Source organism: Pteropus medius, unplaced genomic scaffold, assembly GCF_902729225.1.
Source record: "Pteropus medius unplaced genomic scaffold, Ma_sr-lr_union100, whole genome shotgun sequence".
Classification (NCBI taxonomy): Eukaryota; Metazoa; Chordata; class Mammalia; order Chiroptera; family Pteropodidae; genus Pteropus; species Pteropus medius.
In genome coordinates this window covers 6,259,776-6,277,246 of record NW_024351730.1, presented here as the reverse complement: position 1 = coordinate 6,277,246, position 17,471 = coordinate 6,259,776, and the positions used below count along the sequence as shown (strand labels likewise).

General features: G+C 34.2%; 1 protein-coding gene across 2 annotated transcripts in view; it reads right to left on the bottom strand.

Moving 5' to 3' along the window:
* ATP10D (ATPase phospholipid transporting 10D (putative)) overlaps positions 1-17,471 on the bottom strand; it is a 106,733-nt gene that overhangs the window by 45,949 nt on the left and 43,313 nt on the right. For both annotated transcript variants that reach the window (XM_039845138.1, XM_039845139.1), the window contains 6 exons: positions 15,295-15,499; positions 13,190-13,275; positions 6,007-6,113; positions 5,585-5,716; positions 5,067-5,194; positions 4,694-4,946 (listed from right to left, as the gene is read on the bottom strand). In XM_039845138.1, coding sequence (XP_039701072.1) covers positions 4,694-4,946; positions 5,067-5,194; positions 5,585-5,716; positions 6,007-6,113; positions 13,190-13,275; positions 15,295-15,499 — 911 coding nt within the window. The remainder of the gene's footprint in view (positions 1-4,693; positions 4,947-5,066; positions 5,195-5,584; positions 5,717-6,006; positions 6,114-13,189; positions 13,276-15,294; positions 15,500-17,471) is intronic.

Here is a 17,471-nt window from a genome sequence, read left to right as displayed (position 1 = left end):
GACTGGCTGCTGATTCTCAAAAGAAACTATGCAGGACAGAAGGGCTTGGCAAAAAATATTCAACAGGATGAAGACCCAGGATATACAATGAATAATTTATCCAGCAAAGCTATCATTTAGAGTTGGTGGACAGATAAAGAGCTTCCCAGACAAAAATAAACTAGAGGAATTTATCACCACCAAGCCAGAATTACAGGAAATAGAGGGACTTCTTTAAGAAGAAAAAACATGTATCAAAAACAGGAATAAAGAATGGTAACAACTACATTCCTATCAATAAGTACCTTAAAGGGAAAGGAATTAAGTGCTCCAACCAAAAGATAGAATGGCTAAAAGGATAAGGAAACAAGACCCCTACATATGAAAAGAAAGAGAATGGAAAAAGATACTGCTTTGATGAACCTAGAAGGTATTTAAGTCAGACGGAGAAAGATAAACACTATATGATTTCACTTATATGTGGAATTTAAGGAATAAAAAGAACAAATCGATCAAAAACAGACTCACAAATATAATGGACAATTTGGTGATGGACGGAGGAGAGTGGGGTTTGGGGGGTTGGGAGAATGGGGTGAAGGGTTAAAGAAGTACAAATTAGTAGCTGACGTATGGTCGCGGGGATGGGGAGCATGGCATAAGAATGCAATTAGCCTTAATACGTTGGCTAGGTGATGGGTCAGGGGAGTGAGGGAGCAATTGGGGGGATCATTTTACTAAGTATATAGATGTCTAACCAATGTACTGTATATTTTACTAAATATATAGATGTCTAACCAATGTACTGTATACTTGAAACTAAAATTTTTAAAAATATTTTCCTCTTTTGGCTTATCTGAATTTTCTATAATCCTTTTGTAAAATAATATAAGATGAAACATAATGTAGAATATCATTAAATCCAATATGACTATTTTTTAAAATTTATATGGTGATTATGTGATAAATACTCAACATTTTATCCCTCACACTCATAGGTAACAAAAAACTGGCTTGAAAATATGTGTAGCTAGAAGAAAATATAATATATATTTTAAAATCTGGAGCAGCGTGGGATTTCTAAGTTTAACATTTCTGGCAGAAATTATATTTATAATCTTATTAATATTCATAATTGAAAATTTTTATTTAATAAAAATATAAAACTTCTAAGCAAAGTTAAGACACTGTGGTAGGCAGAATTCTAAAATGGCCACCAAGATTCCTGACCCACCCACCTCAATATATACACCTGTGAGTATGATGAGACCTCACTTCTGTGACTGCATTATGTTATATGGCAAAGGTGAAGATTCTGCAGATGTGATCAAGTCCCTGATCACCTGAATTTGAGTTAATCTAAAGAAAGACTATTCAAGGTAGATCTGATCTTATCAGGTAAGCTCTTTAAAAGATGGGTCAGGACTTCCTTAAAGTCAGAGAGATTTAAAGCTATAGATTCTGCTGCTGGTTTTGAAGAAGTAAAATGCCATGCTATGGTGGGCTGCCTCTAGGAGTTCAGAATGGCTCCAGCTGAGAGCCAGCAAGAAAGCAGGACTTCAGCCCTATACCCTTAAGACTCAGAATTCTTCCAAACACCAACCAGTGAGCTAAGAAGAGGCTTCTGAGCCTCAGAGATCACAGTCCCAGGTGAACATCTGGTGAGAGGCCCCTGTATCCTATACTCAGACTCCTGACCCAAAGAAGTCATGAGATGATATACTTGTGTTGTTGTAAGCCGCTAAGTATGTAGCAATTTATGTGGCAATAGCAAACTAATATAGTGATAAATAATAAACCAGGAAAATATTTGCCACATATAGAAAAAAAAGGATAACATTAGGGTTGATACTCAAATTATTTCACAACTAGTTCAGTCCAGTGCCCAAATGAAAATTGACAATGACCACAGACTGGGGAACAGCAGCCCAACATCAGCCCTGCCATCATAGATAAAGCACTCCTATGGATTACTAAGAATGAGAAAAAGTCATTTGTAACACAGGAAAAGGACATGATCATTTTACTAAGGAAATTCGAATGACCAGTAAATGTATAAAAAGTTAAACATCTCATTACTAATCAAAAACAAATTAAGACAATGAAGTGCTAATTATGTCTCCAAAAATCACATAGACTAAAAAGAATAACTTTGTCCCAACATCACTGGGCATGAAAAACAGGTTTCTCTTTTATTTCATCTATCATAATTTTTAATCTTATTTGTCTATCTTGCCTAAATTCTAAGCTACATGAGATCAGGGACTGATGCCACATATTAGGAGCTCACAAAACATTTGCTGAATGAATAAGTGGTGTTAATTGCAAGCCCTGTTATAATAGCAAACGAAGCTTGACCACATACAAAACAATACTATGCATTTAATATTAACTGAGTTAAAAAAAAAAAAAGTCCATAGGACATCGTTGAGTAAAAGAAGCAAACCGCAGAACAACATTATAACATATTTCAACTCATAAAAGGGAAAATGTGTAAATATATATGTTCACATATAGAGGAATATGCATAAAGAAATGGATAGTTATATATTCATCAAATTGTTAATGGTAATTAACCTATAGCGAATATGGCTTTTAACTTGTTTTGGACACTTCTCAGAATTATCTTCATAGGAGCACATACTATGTTTATAAAGAACAAAATTAATGAAGGTCAATTCTTTAAAGAAAACTTATAATTTATATATTTACTTCCTTAGTGTCAGAAGTTCAGCTCTTTTTTTTCCTTTTTTTTTAATTTATTTTTTGACATTATATATTATTTTATATTAGTTTCAGGTATACAACATAGTGGTTAGACATTTACATAATTTATGAAGTGATCCCCCTGATTAGTCTAGAACCCACCCAGCACTATACATAGTTATTACAATATTACTGATTATATTCCCTATGCTGTACTTCACATTCCTGTGACTATTTTGTAACTACCAATTTATACTTCTTAATCCCTTCACCTCTTTCACTCAGTCCCCCAACCTCCCTCCCATCTGGAGATCACCAGTTTATTCTCTGTATCTGAGTCTATTTGTTTTGTTCGTTTATTTTGTTCTTTAGATTCTACATATAGGTGAAATCATGTGGTATTTGTCTTTCTGTCTGACTTATTTCACTTAGCATAATATCCTCTAGGCCCATCCATGTTGTTGCAAATGATTTCAATTTTTTTATAGCTGAGTGATATCCCATTGTATATATGTACCACGTCTTTATCGAATTGTCTACTGACGGGCACTTAAGAGGCTCCCATATCTTGGCTATTGTAAATAGCGCTTCAGTGAATATAGGGTGCATATATCTTTTCAAATTAGTGTTTTGGTTTTCTTTGGATACTACGCAGAAGTCTAATTGCTGGGTCATAAGGTAGTTCTAGTTTTAATTTTTTGAAGAACCTCCAGACTGTTTTCCATAGTGGCTACACCAATTTGCAATCCCACCAGCAGTGTATGAGAGTTCCCTTTTCCCTACATACTCACCAATGCTTGTTGTTTTTGATTTATTGATGATAGCCATTCTGACAAGTGTAAGGTGATAGCTCATTGCGGTTTTAATTTGTGTTTCTCTCATGCTTAGGGGTGTTGAGCACCTTTTCATGTGTCCATTGGCCATTTGTATGTTCTCTTTAGAGAAATGCCTATTCAGGTCCTCTGCCCAATTTTTAATTGGACTGCTTGGTTTTTTGGTTTTGAATTGTATGAGTTCTTTATAAATTTTGAATACTAATCCCTTATCAGATATATCACTGAAAAATATCTTCTATTTAGTAGGCTGTCATTTTGTTTTTTGATGGTTTCCCTTTGCTGTGCAAAAACTTTCACATTTGATGTAGCCTCATTTGATTTTTTTCTTTTGTTTCTCTGACTGAGGAGATATATCAAAAAACAAAAAACAAAACAAAACTACTGGTAGGAACAATGTCAGAGGTTATTGCTTATGTTTTTTTTAGGAGTTTTGTGGTTTTGGGTCTTACATTTAAGTCTTTAATCCATTTTGAGTTTACTTTTGTATATGGTATGAGAAGGTGGTCTAATTTCATTTTTTTTAGTGTATATCTGTCCGGTTTTCCCAACATTTATTGAATACACCCCATTGTATATTCTTGCCTCCTTTGCCATAGATTAAATTGACCATATTGGTATGGGTTTATTTCTGGACTCTCTATTCTGTTCCATTGATCTATCTATGTCTGTTTTTGTGCTAGTACCATGATGTTTTGATTACTATAGTCTTGTAGTATAGTTTGATATCAGGTAGTGTGATACCTCTAACTTTGTTCTTCATCTTATTTTTCCTAAAACTAGATGTTCTTAACTAAGAATTAATGAATACCTAGTGGCTGAATGTTGGGGTTAAAGTTCCTATGGAATTATTTTCAAAATATTTTTTAGGGAGATGGTTCATAGTTTCATTAGATTCTTCAAAGTATCTATAATGCAATATCACTGTCACCATCTGCAACCCATAACCTTCTATCACCACTGGTAATTTAGTGTCCTTTAAAAGAAAAGACAGCAGTAGATTCTTTGGCTTTGACCTACTAACTTTTGAAGAGATGACAATTAAGCTTACCACCCATTTGGATGAGCTAAGTACCCACAGCTTAAATATAGTATTTCCATGCTAGAATGATCAAATCTTTAAGTGAGTATAAAAAGACCAATATTAAGGTTGGTTTTCATAGACACCCAACACTCACCATTTTCTTCATGGCAGTAATCAAAGCCTGCCACACTACATCTTCTAAAAACCATCTTATTCTCAGTGAGGGTTCCTGTTTTATCAGAAAAGAGATACTGAATCTGCCCAAGATCTTCAGCAATGTTGAGGGCGCGGCATTGAACAGTAGAATCCATTTTCTCATTGTAGAAATCCATATCACTTTGAATAAAATATATTTGTCCAAGCTTCACAATTTCAATGGAAACATAGAGAGAAATGGGAATCAAGACCTAAGAAGAACCAAGCAATTTAAAAAACATTAAAGGCGGGGAAGAAAGGATGAGAAGCTGAATATAGCTAAGTATATAGTAAAAATCTTAAAATTCTAGGATGCACTTGACAGAAATTACCTGTAACAAAATGATCATGGTCCAAAACATATAGAATCCTGCCAACAGTGGTGATATGACATGTCCGTCAGGCTCAGGGATATTAAAAAAGAGTACATTTTCATATCTACTCAACCAGATTCCATGACCTTTCAAAAAACACACAGATATTAAATAAATGTTACATATATGTTATACAAATATGGAACTTTATTCCTAAAGAAAGAGAGATGAGTTTATTTTGGTTGAACATCAATTGCTTTTGGAAACAAATTCAAATTCAAATGACTACACATCCCCTATCTTTCTTTCTTTAAATTTCTTCCCAGCTCCTTCAGTGCAGTGGCCACAGGTAACTGGATATAATCAATATTAATATTTTGTAGGCCAAAAAATGACAGAGGTAAGAATGTGACTTAAAAAAATCTTTGGCAAATAAAACTTCCGTTCCAAAAGTCTAACATTCATAAATTTTTAAAAATACTTTTAAATGAATATCTTGCTGAAAACATGTCAGCAAATAATCAAATTTTACCTACCTAATGCACCAGTTAAACACATTATGAACAAAAGCAGGACACACCAGAGGACATCTGTATTTGCTCTTCTTTCTAATTTGCTGCGCTTATACCTTGGACCGCTGTTGTTCAGCATTGCTTTGGTTTCATGGCCTACGCAGGTAACAAGATATGTCAGAAAATGTATAAATTAAAGCCAGGTAGCAAATATCATATTTTAAAATCTCTCTGGCAGACAATTTCATAAAAAGTAGTTACATAACATATTTTGTTAATTTAGTTTGCCTTTGCAATCCATTTAGAAAAACACAGACCAATGATTAAGTTTATCAAGACAAAATTTCCCTTCTGCTTTTAGAGACTGCATTTTGAGTAAATGGAACATGTTAACTTGTAGAAAAGCACAAAGGAGACAATGGTGAAAAATCAGAAGTGTAACCAACCTGCATAAACCACAATGCCCACAACAGCTTCTGTGTTTCTAATAGTGCATCCCCTAAGCAATAAATTTTCTTTACCGAGACCCACGCAGTCTTTGTTGGAATGTTCTCTGTAAGAAAGAGAGCATATAGATTCATTTTTAAATAGCAAAAGTGGGAATATAAAATGATTTTCAGTTTTCTTCATTGGAGTATTAATTTAGGTAGTTCACAGGAAAGGTCTCAAATCTCTGGTCCGTTTGCTTTTGTTATTTCAGAGTTATCTGCTTTGGCTATGAAAAACGATGCAACAAGTTTCTAACTACCATTGTTTTCTATTGTTCATTTTTTTGGTCAACTTCTAGTTTTACAAAAGCCTAAAAACGTTGTTTTTCTAGTACAAACTATATTTCAGTAATTAATAGCTGATTATGAGAGAAAAGTTCTTGGTAGAATTAGAAAATCACCATTTTCAAACCAGATGAAATCAAGGATTATTCTAGGCAATGATAATTAGTAACTGCTAAAATCATTAGATGAAAGGCTGATGGAGAACTTGATAATGAAAGGATAAGGTTCATAACAATCTTAAGAGAACTATCAACAGGACAAGGAGACATCACAGGCCTACAGATGTTATAGGATAGGAAGTGCATGTCTCTAAGGGAACCTCTCTCAGGGCAAACCAGCCTGGGATCTATGGCTTCTGGGGATCTGTGAAGCCTTTGAAATTGTATGCAATATTTTCTGCATATGTATGTTGTTATTTGCATATATATACACATTTGTCATTTTCTAGGGAGAGAAACTCTTTCATCAGATTCTGAAAGTTTCTCTACACAGTTTACAGTAGAGAGGGCCAGAGTAACATATAACCTACCATCACTAGGAGGCAGTTGGCCAAATCTAAAATGTGGTAAACTCTGCAGGCAAAATGACCTGATTTATTCAACATACAAATGGTATGGGGGCAAAAGAAAGGGCAGGGAGACAAAACACAGGGAGGATGCAATCAGCTCAATCTAGAACGTGGTAAATTCTACAAGCGAAATGACCCAATATTTTGAGAAAGGAAATACAGAGACATATCAACCAAATACAATGTGTCAATCTTCTATTGATCCTGGTTAAAATATATTGACTATAAAAATCTTTTCTTGAGATAATTGGAGAAATTTAAACAAAGACTAGATATTAGATGATATCAAGAAATTGTTCTGTAGTTAGATGCAATAATGTTATAACTATGGTTTTTAACAGTCCTTTTCTGCTGTATATGCATAGTGAAGTATTTTCAGTAATATGATATAATATAGGAGTGAGGGAGGAAGTGGGAGGATAATGGAAACAAAGCTGGCAAAATTATAAAATAGTTAAACTGAGTGAAGGTACATGAGTGTTCATTATACTTCTCTAAATATGCATATTTGAAATTTTCTGTAATATGAGTTAAAAATTATTAATTGATTGAATTACTACAGTAGCAAAAATAGTCAAAATCATTGAAAAAAATTAAAATAAGCAAAATGTATTTCACAATTTTGAAAATGCCCTCTTAATTCCAGCATTAAAATTAGATTATTGTCTAATTTTATTTCAGTCTATATACTTCAGTCTATAAGTTGTTTCTTTTTTCTTACATACAGAAAAATTGCCATTATATTTGCTATCTTTGCTAACTGGAATTACAAGGAAAAGAAAATAAAAACTCTTCAAAGAAGGTTTCATGTCACTGAAGAGGAGAAAACTAGATGTCATTTCACTTCTATAATTTGTAAAGCACTTTCATCTAAGAAGTGTATTCTTTCTTCATATGTATAGATTTATGTACCGAGGGAACTACAGGGTTATGGTCAGAGCTAGAATGTCCTTGGGTTTAATCGCATTCGACTTCCTGGTTTTACACATGAGGAAATTAAATTCCAACATTTACATTTCCACATAGCATTCCCAGGCAAGCACCACCCAATCCTCATCAATATAGCATGTTTTAGCCCTAGAACCTTTATAGGAACAGATTTAATATATTAAAGTATGAGCTCCAAATTTCCTTAGTAAGTGTTAAGATATTTTCCCCCCAGGGATCCTTATTTTTCACCATTACATCACTCTAGTAGTCCAATCAGATGAAAGCCCAGCTTCTGTATTGGCTGCATCCACCCAAATGCTAAACATGTCCTGCACCTGATGGGTGTGTGATATCTGGCACTTAGAGTGTGTGACCCCTGGATTCTACATGAAGTACTGACTAAACACATAGAGCTCTCACCTATTCAAAAGCCTATCTAACATCTGCTATGTGACTAGCACTCTCACCAGATGCTGGGAATGAAAAAACAAACACACGGTTTGACTCCTGTGGTCCAAGAGAAGGTGACTGGTATGGAAATACATAAGTACAATAAAAAATATTATAACTATTATGACAGAAATCTGATAGTCAGCATACAACGTGGATGCAAATAGTGAGGAAGTCAGTTCTGCCTGAGAGTAATAAGATCAGAGAGGCCATAACAGAGAGTGAGTTTGACATTTTGATTTTTTGATTTTAGAAAACAGACCACTATATAATAAAAGGACAAGGAGTTAGTTTGGTGGCTAAAAATAATTTCACAGAAAATCACTGTATCTACCTGGGTTCATTCTCTCATTAAATGCTTCTCTGCAAAGCCAGCTCTCAATACAGACATCCATAGAGCAGTGCCAGGGAAGTCTGATCACTAAGGAAGAAAGAATCTGAGAGAGGGAAGAGGAAATGAGAGCATCTTCCAGGGGGAAGACCACTTCAGTAGTCAGACCATGCTAGTCAGAAAGTAAGGCAGCATATGCTGGAACAAACCAGTATTAGAAGAGCTTATCGTGAATGGAGGAAGCAAAGGGCAAGCCAACGCGGTGTCCAGGAATCCAGGGTGAAGTGACAATGTAGACTGCAGGGAAGCATGAGGGGCTTTGGGACTAAATAAGGGTTCTGGGGCAAAACTCAGTACCTAGCATAGATGGAGTCTCAGATATTAGACAAGCTGTCAGAAATGGAACACAGGATCAGAATTAGCAATGGCAACAATGATTTTTTTATAATTAAAAAAAAATACTGCATGCATGCTTTGATCAGATTCTGGGCAGAGTTCTATGCTCCAGATCACACAGTGCTAGGTTAGTATTTCTTCCTGATATCTCGTGCTCGTAAACAAGATGCATTCTACCATAGGCAAGACTGAGTTTGTTAGTAGAGTCAGCATTCCTAGCTGTGAGGAGAGGATGGCTGTATGGGCTGGACCCTAAAACAGATCTGACTTCAGGTTTAAAAATGGCAGTCCCTGAATCTGACATTTACAAGAGGAAACTTTATGAATGGTCAGCAGCTAGAGGAAATAATCCTTGGAAAGCATTCATCCTAAGAGATGGCTGTGAGCATGTTTCTGATGAGAGGGGCATCTGCCTAATGTCTCTTCATGAAAATCACCAAAAATAATTTCTCTAATATTAATTCCAATGACTTCGGGATAAGTATTTCATCTTAAGCAAAACATACAAGGTACTTCAGGATCTGGCCTCTTTATGATGGACCTTATTGATCACCCACACTGCAGCCATACCTAACTACTCATAACCTCACAAATGCACCATGGTCTCAGGCCTCTATGCCACTGCCTATGTTGCTCCCTCAACCTGGAATGTCATTCTTTGCACTTAGTTGCCTGCCTGGCATCTTCTTATTCTCAAAGATTTAATTCTGGCATTACCTCCCTACCTGAACCAAGCCTTTTATCTTTTCCATTGCCTAGTTCCCTATCCCTGTCCCACAACGTGTCTGTATCAGGTGCTACTTAAAGATACTACCACCATATTCTACACTTCTTTCTACAATAACTCATACGCCTTTTAAAATTTTAAACAGCTTTATTGAGGAAAAACTACACATACTTCAAGTGTAAAATCTGATGTTTTGACATGTTTCCCCTGTGAAACCATCACTGTAGTCAGGATAATAAACATATCCATCACCCCAAAAGTTTCCTCATTCCTTTTTAAGCCTTACTCGTCTTTTTTCTTTTTCAATTAGAGTTGACATTCAACATTACTTTATATTAGTTTCAGGTATACATCATAGTGGTTAGACATTAATATAATTTACAAAGTGACTCCCTGATATAAGTCTAATACCCATATGACAACATACATAGTTATTACAATATTATTGATTATATTCCCTATGCTTTACTTTACATCCCAGTGACTATTTCATAACTACTGATTTGTACTTCTTACTTCTTTTACCTTTTTGACCCAGCCCCCTCCAATCTGGCAATCACCAGTTTGTTCTCTGGATCTATGAGTCTGTTTCTGCTTTATTTTGTTCTTTAGATTCCACATATAAGTGAAATCATATCTGCATGCCCTTTTGTAATCCATCCTTCCCAAGCTCCCCATTCCAGGCACCCACGAATCTGCTTTCTATCACTAAAAATTACTTTTCATTTTTGAGAGACTGTATAAACCAGATCATATAACATATATTCTTCTTTTTTTTGGCCTGGCTTTCACTCAACAGGATTATTTTGAGATGTATTCATGTTGTTGCAAGTATCACTAATGAATTCCCTTTTGCCGCTGAGTAGTATTCCATTGTATAGGTATATGACAACTTCTTAATCCATTTACATGTTGTTGGACATCTGGATTGTTCCCAGTTTGGGGCTAGTACAAACAAAGCTGCTATGAACATTTGTATACAGGTTACTATACGTTTTCTTTCCTCTTACATAAATACTGAGGAATGGAATGGCCAGATCATATGGGTGTATGTTTAATTTTAGGAAATTTCCAAACTGTTTCCAAAGTGATTGTACAATTTCACATTCCTATCAGCAGTATTTGTGTTCCGGTTCTTCTACATCCTTGACACTGGTATAGTTAGTCTTAACTTTAGTACTAGAGCTCCATAGTTTTAACTTGCACCTTTTCACACAAATATTTGTCATCTACATATCCTCTTTGGTAAATTTTCAAATTTTTTGACCATTTTAAAAATTGTATTGTTTTCTTATTACTGAGTTTTCAGATATCTTTATATACACTGAATACAAGTCCTATATCAGATACATGCATCGAAAATATTTTCTTCCAGTCTGCGACTTTTGTTTCCACTCACTTAACTGTTATATGAAGAGAAAAAGTTTTTAATTTTGATAAAGTTGTTTTATTTATTTTTTGTCCTTTTATGAATTGTGCTTTTATTATCGTATCTAAGAAATCTTTGCCTAACACAAAGAACCAAAGAGTGCCCCTATGTTTTCTTCTAGGAATTTTATAATTTTAGGTTTACACTTATGTGTAGAATCCATTTTTAATTTTTTTAAATGGTGAGAGGTCTAGACTGAAGTTCATTTTTTGAATATAGATATTGAATTGCTGCAGCACCATTTGTTGAAGACTAACATTTTTTCATTAATCTCTGCATCTTTGTCAAAAACCAGTTGTCTATAAACGTGCGGGTCAATTTCCAGACTCCATAATCTTTTTCATTGATCTATTGGTAAATCTTTATGCCAAAATGACATTAGCTTGATTACTGTACCTTTATAATAAGTCTTGAAACCAGGTGATCGTAGCCCTCCAACTTTGTTCTTCTTTTCCAACATTGTTTTAGCTAATATTTTTAGAATAAACTTATCAATTTCTAAAAAATAACTTGCTGGGATTTTGATTGGTATTACACTGAATCAACAGATAAGTTGGGGAAAAACTGACATCATAAAAATATTGAGTCATATAAAGAACATATATCTCTCCATTTACTTAGGTCTTTAATTTCTCTTAAGTGTTCAGTGGTTTTCAGTGTTCAGGCCTGACAAATCTTTGTCAGATTTACTGTAAAGTATTTAATCTTTTCTGATACTAAGTTGTATTTTTTAAAATTAAAATGTCTGAATGCTCATTGCTAGTATATAGAACACAACTGATTTTTGTCTATTGATCTTTCCTATAACATTGCGAAACCCACGTATTAATTCTTGTAGCTCTGTGTAGATTTCATCAGATTTTCTACAAAGACCATAACACCATCTATGAATAAAAGATTGTTTTACTCCTTTCTTTATTGATGCTTTTTATTTCTTTTTCTTGCCTGACTGCACTAGCTAGAGTCTTCAGTAGAATCTTGAATAGAAGTAGTAAGAGTGAATATTTATGTCTTGTTCTTGATTTTAGGGAAAAAATATTCAGCCTGTTACCATTAAGTATGATGCTATCTGTAGGGTTTTCATAAATGCCCTTTTTCAGGTTGAGAAAGTTCCCTTCTATTTCCAGTTTGCAAGAATGGAAGTTAGATTTTTGTCAAATACTTTGTCTACATATATGAAACGATCACCTGGTTTTCTTTTTTAATTACTTAATTATGGTTTATTAATATGGTTTGTTAATATGGTAATACATTGTTTGATTTTCTAATGTTAAACCAACACTGCATTTTTTGGGTAAGTCCCACTGAGTAATGATGTATTATCCTTTTATGTATTGTTGGATGTGATCTGCTAAAATTTTGTGTATTTTTGCATTTATGTACACGAGATATTTATCTTTCCTTAAATGTCTTGTATGCTGTTGGTGTCAGGGTAATGGTATCAGGATAATTCTAGTGCCAAAAATCAGTTGGGAACTTTTCTCTTTACTATTTTTTCACAAGAGCACTGCTATGAAATAGGTCTAATTTTATCTTCATAAAAATAAGGAAAACTAAGGACCAAAAAAAGTAAATAACTTGGCTCAAGGAATAAAGCACTTAATTGGTACAAGCCAGGCCTAAAATTAGCTAAGACAGCCAATTTTAGATGCTCTTACAAAAGGTATGTGGATGTCACAGGAAATCTCCAGAATGAACACTGTCACAGCTTCCCATGACACTTAAGCTGTCAGTTCTATCCAAACACCTCCTTCCAAAGAGCTAACATGTCTTGGGCTTAATATGAAGCTCATGTAATACATTCTTACACCACTGAAAGAGATCCTGGGATTAATTTAAAAACAAAATTTTGTTGTTATTTTTAAATATACACAGGTAAAGATTTGCCAAATTATTAAGGTGGCTAAACATATGGTCATTAATGATTTGACTTGGATATAAGTACAGAAAAGTTTTATCAAGTTAAATATAGTTGCAACACACAATTCCTCTCATAGCCACAAAGGTAAATCATGAATCACTCACAGGAAGCCTCGGAATCTGTTGAGATCATTGTTTGGATTTTCACATTCTATCCTACTGGAGAATTTCTCAGGATCAACTTCAGAGTCCTAAAAATAAATAAATAAATAAATAAATTAATTAATTAATTAATTTAAATCACAAAACAAGATCAAGATTAAACCCTTGAGATTTAAGTGTTTATCCTTTCAATTTTTAAAGTAAAATGAAGGCATGCTTACCACAAAGTTTATGTCACAAAATGCCCACATGAAGGAAAGTATAGGCATAATTATGAACAAATAAATGGGATCGAATGATCCTAGAGTGTAAATAAACATCAGCAGGTGATAAAAATGTCCAAATCATATGCTGGAATCCAGGCAGGACTCTGCAGTAAACATCCTTATCTAGAAGCTACTGAAAAGCTGAAAATACTTTTGTTGTTGTTCTTTAACCATACAGGTAGTTTCTGAGAGTAAATGTATATATGTGAACACTCTAAGCACATGTGCATTTGATCCCAGCATATTTTATTTTAAAAAATTAAAAAATGGACATCAATATCTTAACGATATTCTCTAATAAATTGAACGATAATTTTAGAACGTTCTATGAAACCAATGATCAAATAAAAAAGTCTTTATAGAACATAGGCATGAACTCACTAAGAACGAGCTCTGCCAATCTTATCTCATTTCCTTTTTTAAAATATTTTTTGACTAATAAAAGAGATGCTGTTGCTATAGCTCATAAAATATTACTAACTACATCATAGCAAATGTATGGAAAATGTGAGTTATGATCATATAATTTGATTTGCTAATAATATTTGAGTTTTTTTTGATAAACTAGACTCTATTCAGCACTTTAAACACGTCAATAAATTTCTTCCTCCCAGACCCATGTGGTATTGTAAATTAGGTCAAATTACTAGATGAAGAAAGAGAAACACAAAGAGGATCAGTAATTTGCTAAAGGTCTCAAAACAAGAAAGTATTTAGAGCCAGGATTACAAATGAGGTCATGAAATACCAGAGCACTCACCCTTAATTGAATCCAAAATGTGCTGACTAATAAACTAGCACAACCTTCAAAGTAGGTAGTTAGTGGCATGTAATAGAATTCCAAGTTATACAAGACTTTTGTCAATGTCTTAGGTACAAGAATGCTTTCTAAAGTGATAATGACAATAAGCTCAGAGGCATATCAATTACAGAGGATCTAAATGAAATACATAGGTAGAAAGATGGGCCCCATGTGATATGATTAAATTTACTAAAGATAACAGTGTTCTTTGGCTAAAACTTTTTTTTTTTTTTTTTTTGGTTTATAAGTATAAGATGAAGGAAATCTGGCTTAATAGTTCAGTTAAAAGACCATAACATTTTAAAATACTTCATCTCAAGAGCTTTCAGAGAAAGGGAAGGGAAACTAATATTTAGGCATTCATTATATATGAAACTTTTACATATATTACTTAATTTGAGTCTCAGCAATGCCAGGAGGGAGACATCATCATTTCCATTTTAAATAAGGAAACTGAAGCATAAAGTGTGTAAGTGACTAGGCCAAAATCACACAGTAATTAAATGGCAGAGCTAGCATTCGTTCAAACTCATGTTAATTAATATAACTTCAAAGTTCTTGCTTCCCTCACCACAGCACAGTAAAGGGTCTAGGAGCTCTGCAGCATGAGAAGCTACAAGTCTTAAAACACCTTGATATACAAGCAATTACAGATTTTAAGAACAAGGATCAACTTATGTCTCCAGCTTCAGTAACATATAAAATCTAAGCTTCAGAAAGATAAATTAAAAGGTGATTATTTGTATCGCAAAATAATTTTCTAAACTGCAAAATAATTCTGTTAGGTTCCTTTAGTTTAGTTCCAAAAAATACATGATGGACAGACTGAAATGTCTGAACTCCTAAGTCATTATATCCTATTATCTATAAAATACAGCATATGTCCACTGATATCTGGAGCTGAATGAAGCCTTCTAGGATTCCATTTTGTACTGGTAAAAAAGAATTTTAAAATCTCTTTACCAGTACATGCAAAAATAAGCTCAGTCATCTTCTCAAAAGAAAATGTTAATGCTGCTAGATGAGAACACATTATTTACCTGCTCTGCATATCCCCGAACCACCTGCCTCTGTTTTAAATTGCTTTCACCATCAAGACCAGACGTCTCAATATGACAGATTCCATCTGGATCAGTGGAAAAGAGTAAGACCATATCTGCAGGAATAATCTCATTACAGGAAAGGCGAATAAAGTCCCCAACAGTAACATCTTTCCAGCGCTGCTCAACATACTTTTTCTCTTTCCTAAAATTGGAGGGGGAGGGGGGGAAGTTTAAAGAGAATATCAAGTCAGAAATATATACAATAGGTTTTTTTTTTTGAGTTTTACTGTATAATTTAAAGCATGTTTAAAATATTAGGGTGAATTTTAACCCATTAAATGCTAAAAAGGAAGTGCGGGAATTGAGGTAAAACCTATATTCTACAACTTGATTTACTTGAAAATTTAGTTACTAAGCTGCTAAAACATGTTTTTCAGCTTTTTTTCCTGTGAGATATTTGAACTATTATGCTGTTTGAGTGTAATGCTGGAATATAATTAAAACTAACATTTTATTGGTTTATTCCCATATGAAGAAATTCCTACATGCTATTCTATGGTCAGGTGTCAAGAACTGGAAGTATACTAGACACACCATCTGCTCTCAGACAGAATGGATAATTAAAGAAAACACAAAAGAAATGAATATCCAGACACAATATTAAAAAATCGTTATGCTACCATATTCATATCTTTAATTTTCATTTAATAAAAAACTGGTTAAAACAGTCCTTGGTCTGTTGAAACTGGTTCTTAGAAAGGAAAATGGCAAATTTTATCCCTTTTCAAAATTACAGTTTTCCCATTCTATATATTCAACTTCTTTTAAAAGAAAGACATGTCATTTGAGGATGACTTGCCTTAAATACTCTACTTTATGTTAAATTTTTTGCCATACTTCTCATGCCTTTTCATACCAACAGCATGAATTATGTTCCACAAAGCATCTTCCTTAGAGTAGAATGAGGACACTTGTATTACAGAACATTTTATCAGCTATTTAGGCAGCATTTCACACACAATGCTGCCAACGAATGTTAGAAGTCTATCTCATTCCCCTATTGCCTCCCGAATATCTATAAACAACTGGTATTTGTCACAAAAATACACTTATTTTAAAAATAAGATTTACTTTCTATTACATTTATGGGACTAAATATTTAAATTCATTGTCAAAGAAGCCTGGGAAATAGTTATATTCTAAGTTATGCAACCTATACATGAAAAATTAACACATTAAATAGAAATGCTACCTTAGGCCGATACCTGTATAACTTGTTATACAGAATTATATCAGATATTTCAAAAATTTAGCTTAAGAGCTAAGATGTACATTTTAAGGACATATTCTTTCAAAATACCTAATGCACCAAGTTGAATCCAACTAAAGAAAATCCTCAATTTCCTAGAGTTTATTAGATCACAGAGAAAGGCAAATCAATAATTTATTCTGTCTACCAAACTTTTTCTTAAAGTTTGTGCACACCAGTGAACACCAATTCACTCGTCCATGGAGGGAAGTAACAGAAAAAAGGTCAAAAAGGTAAGCACAAGTCATATTTTGAAGATTCAGTCCTAAATGCCATAAATCAGAGTAGGAATTTCATTCCACAGAAAATAGGAGTCACTAAAGGTTCACAGGAAGAAGGATGTGATCCTACTTCTCCTGTACCCAGTAATAGAAGGATTGTTGGGTAGCAGGTTCATTAGGAGTAAAAATGGCCATAAAACCAATGAAAAGTTATTAAAATAATTCAGGGGAGGGATGAAGATGGTCAGAATAAAGGCAGTAGCAACAGGGATGGATAGAAGAAAATTAAATCAATACATAGCCTCTTAAAGGGGCTATGACCACAAGCAAACTTTCTCAATGATGAACCTGCTTACTCTGAGTACCAGCACCTGGTTGGCTACACGTGGGGTGGGGGTGTACCAGGGACTGACAGGGAGACACTGAGTTGTTGTAGTGAGGGCTGGAGACGAGGCTTTTTCCTGGGCAGAAGTGCTTGTGTTATCCATTGTCCCTCTGTTGAACCACCCCTCCTCCCAATGTACGGATGCAGGATCCACAATAGCTGAGACATTATCAGCAAATAACAGAAGTCCCTTGGCCCAGAGTCTTCCCTGAAACTCCGACCCAACTCACAGCCCCACCTAAGCCACATCCAGTTGTGT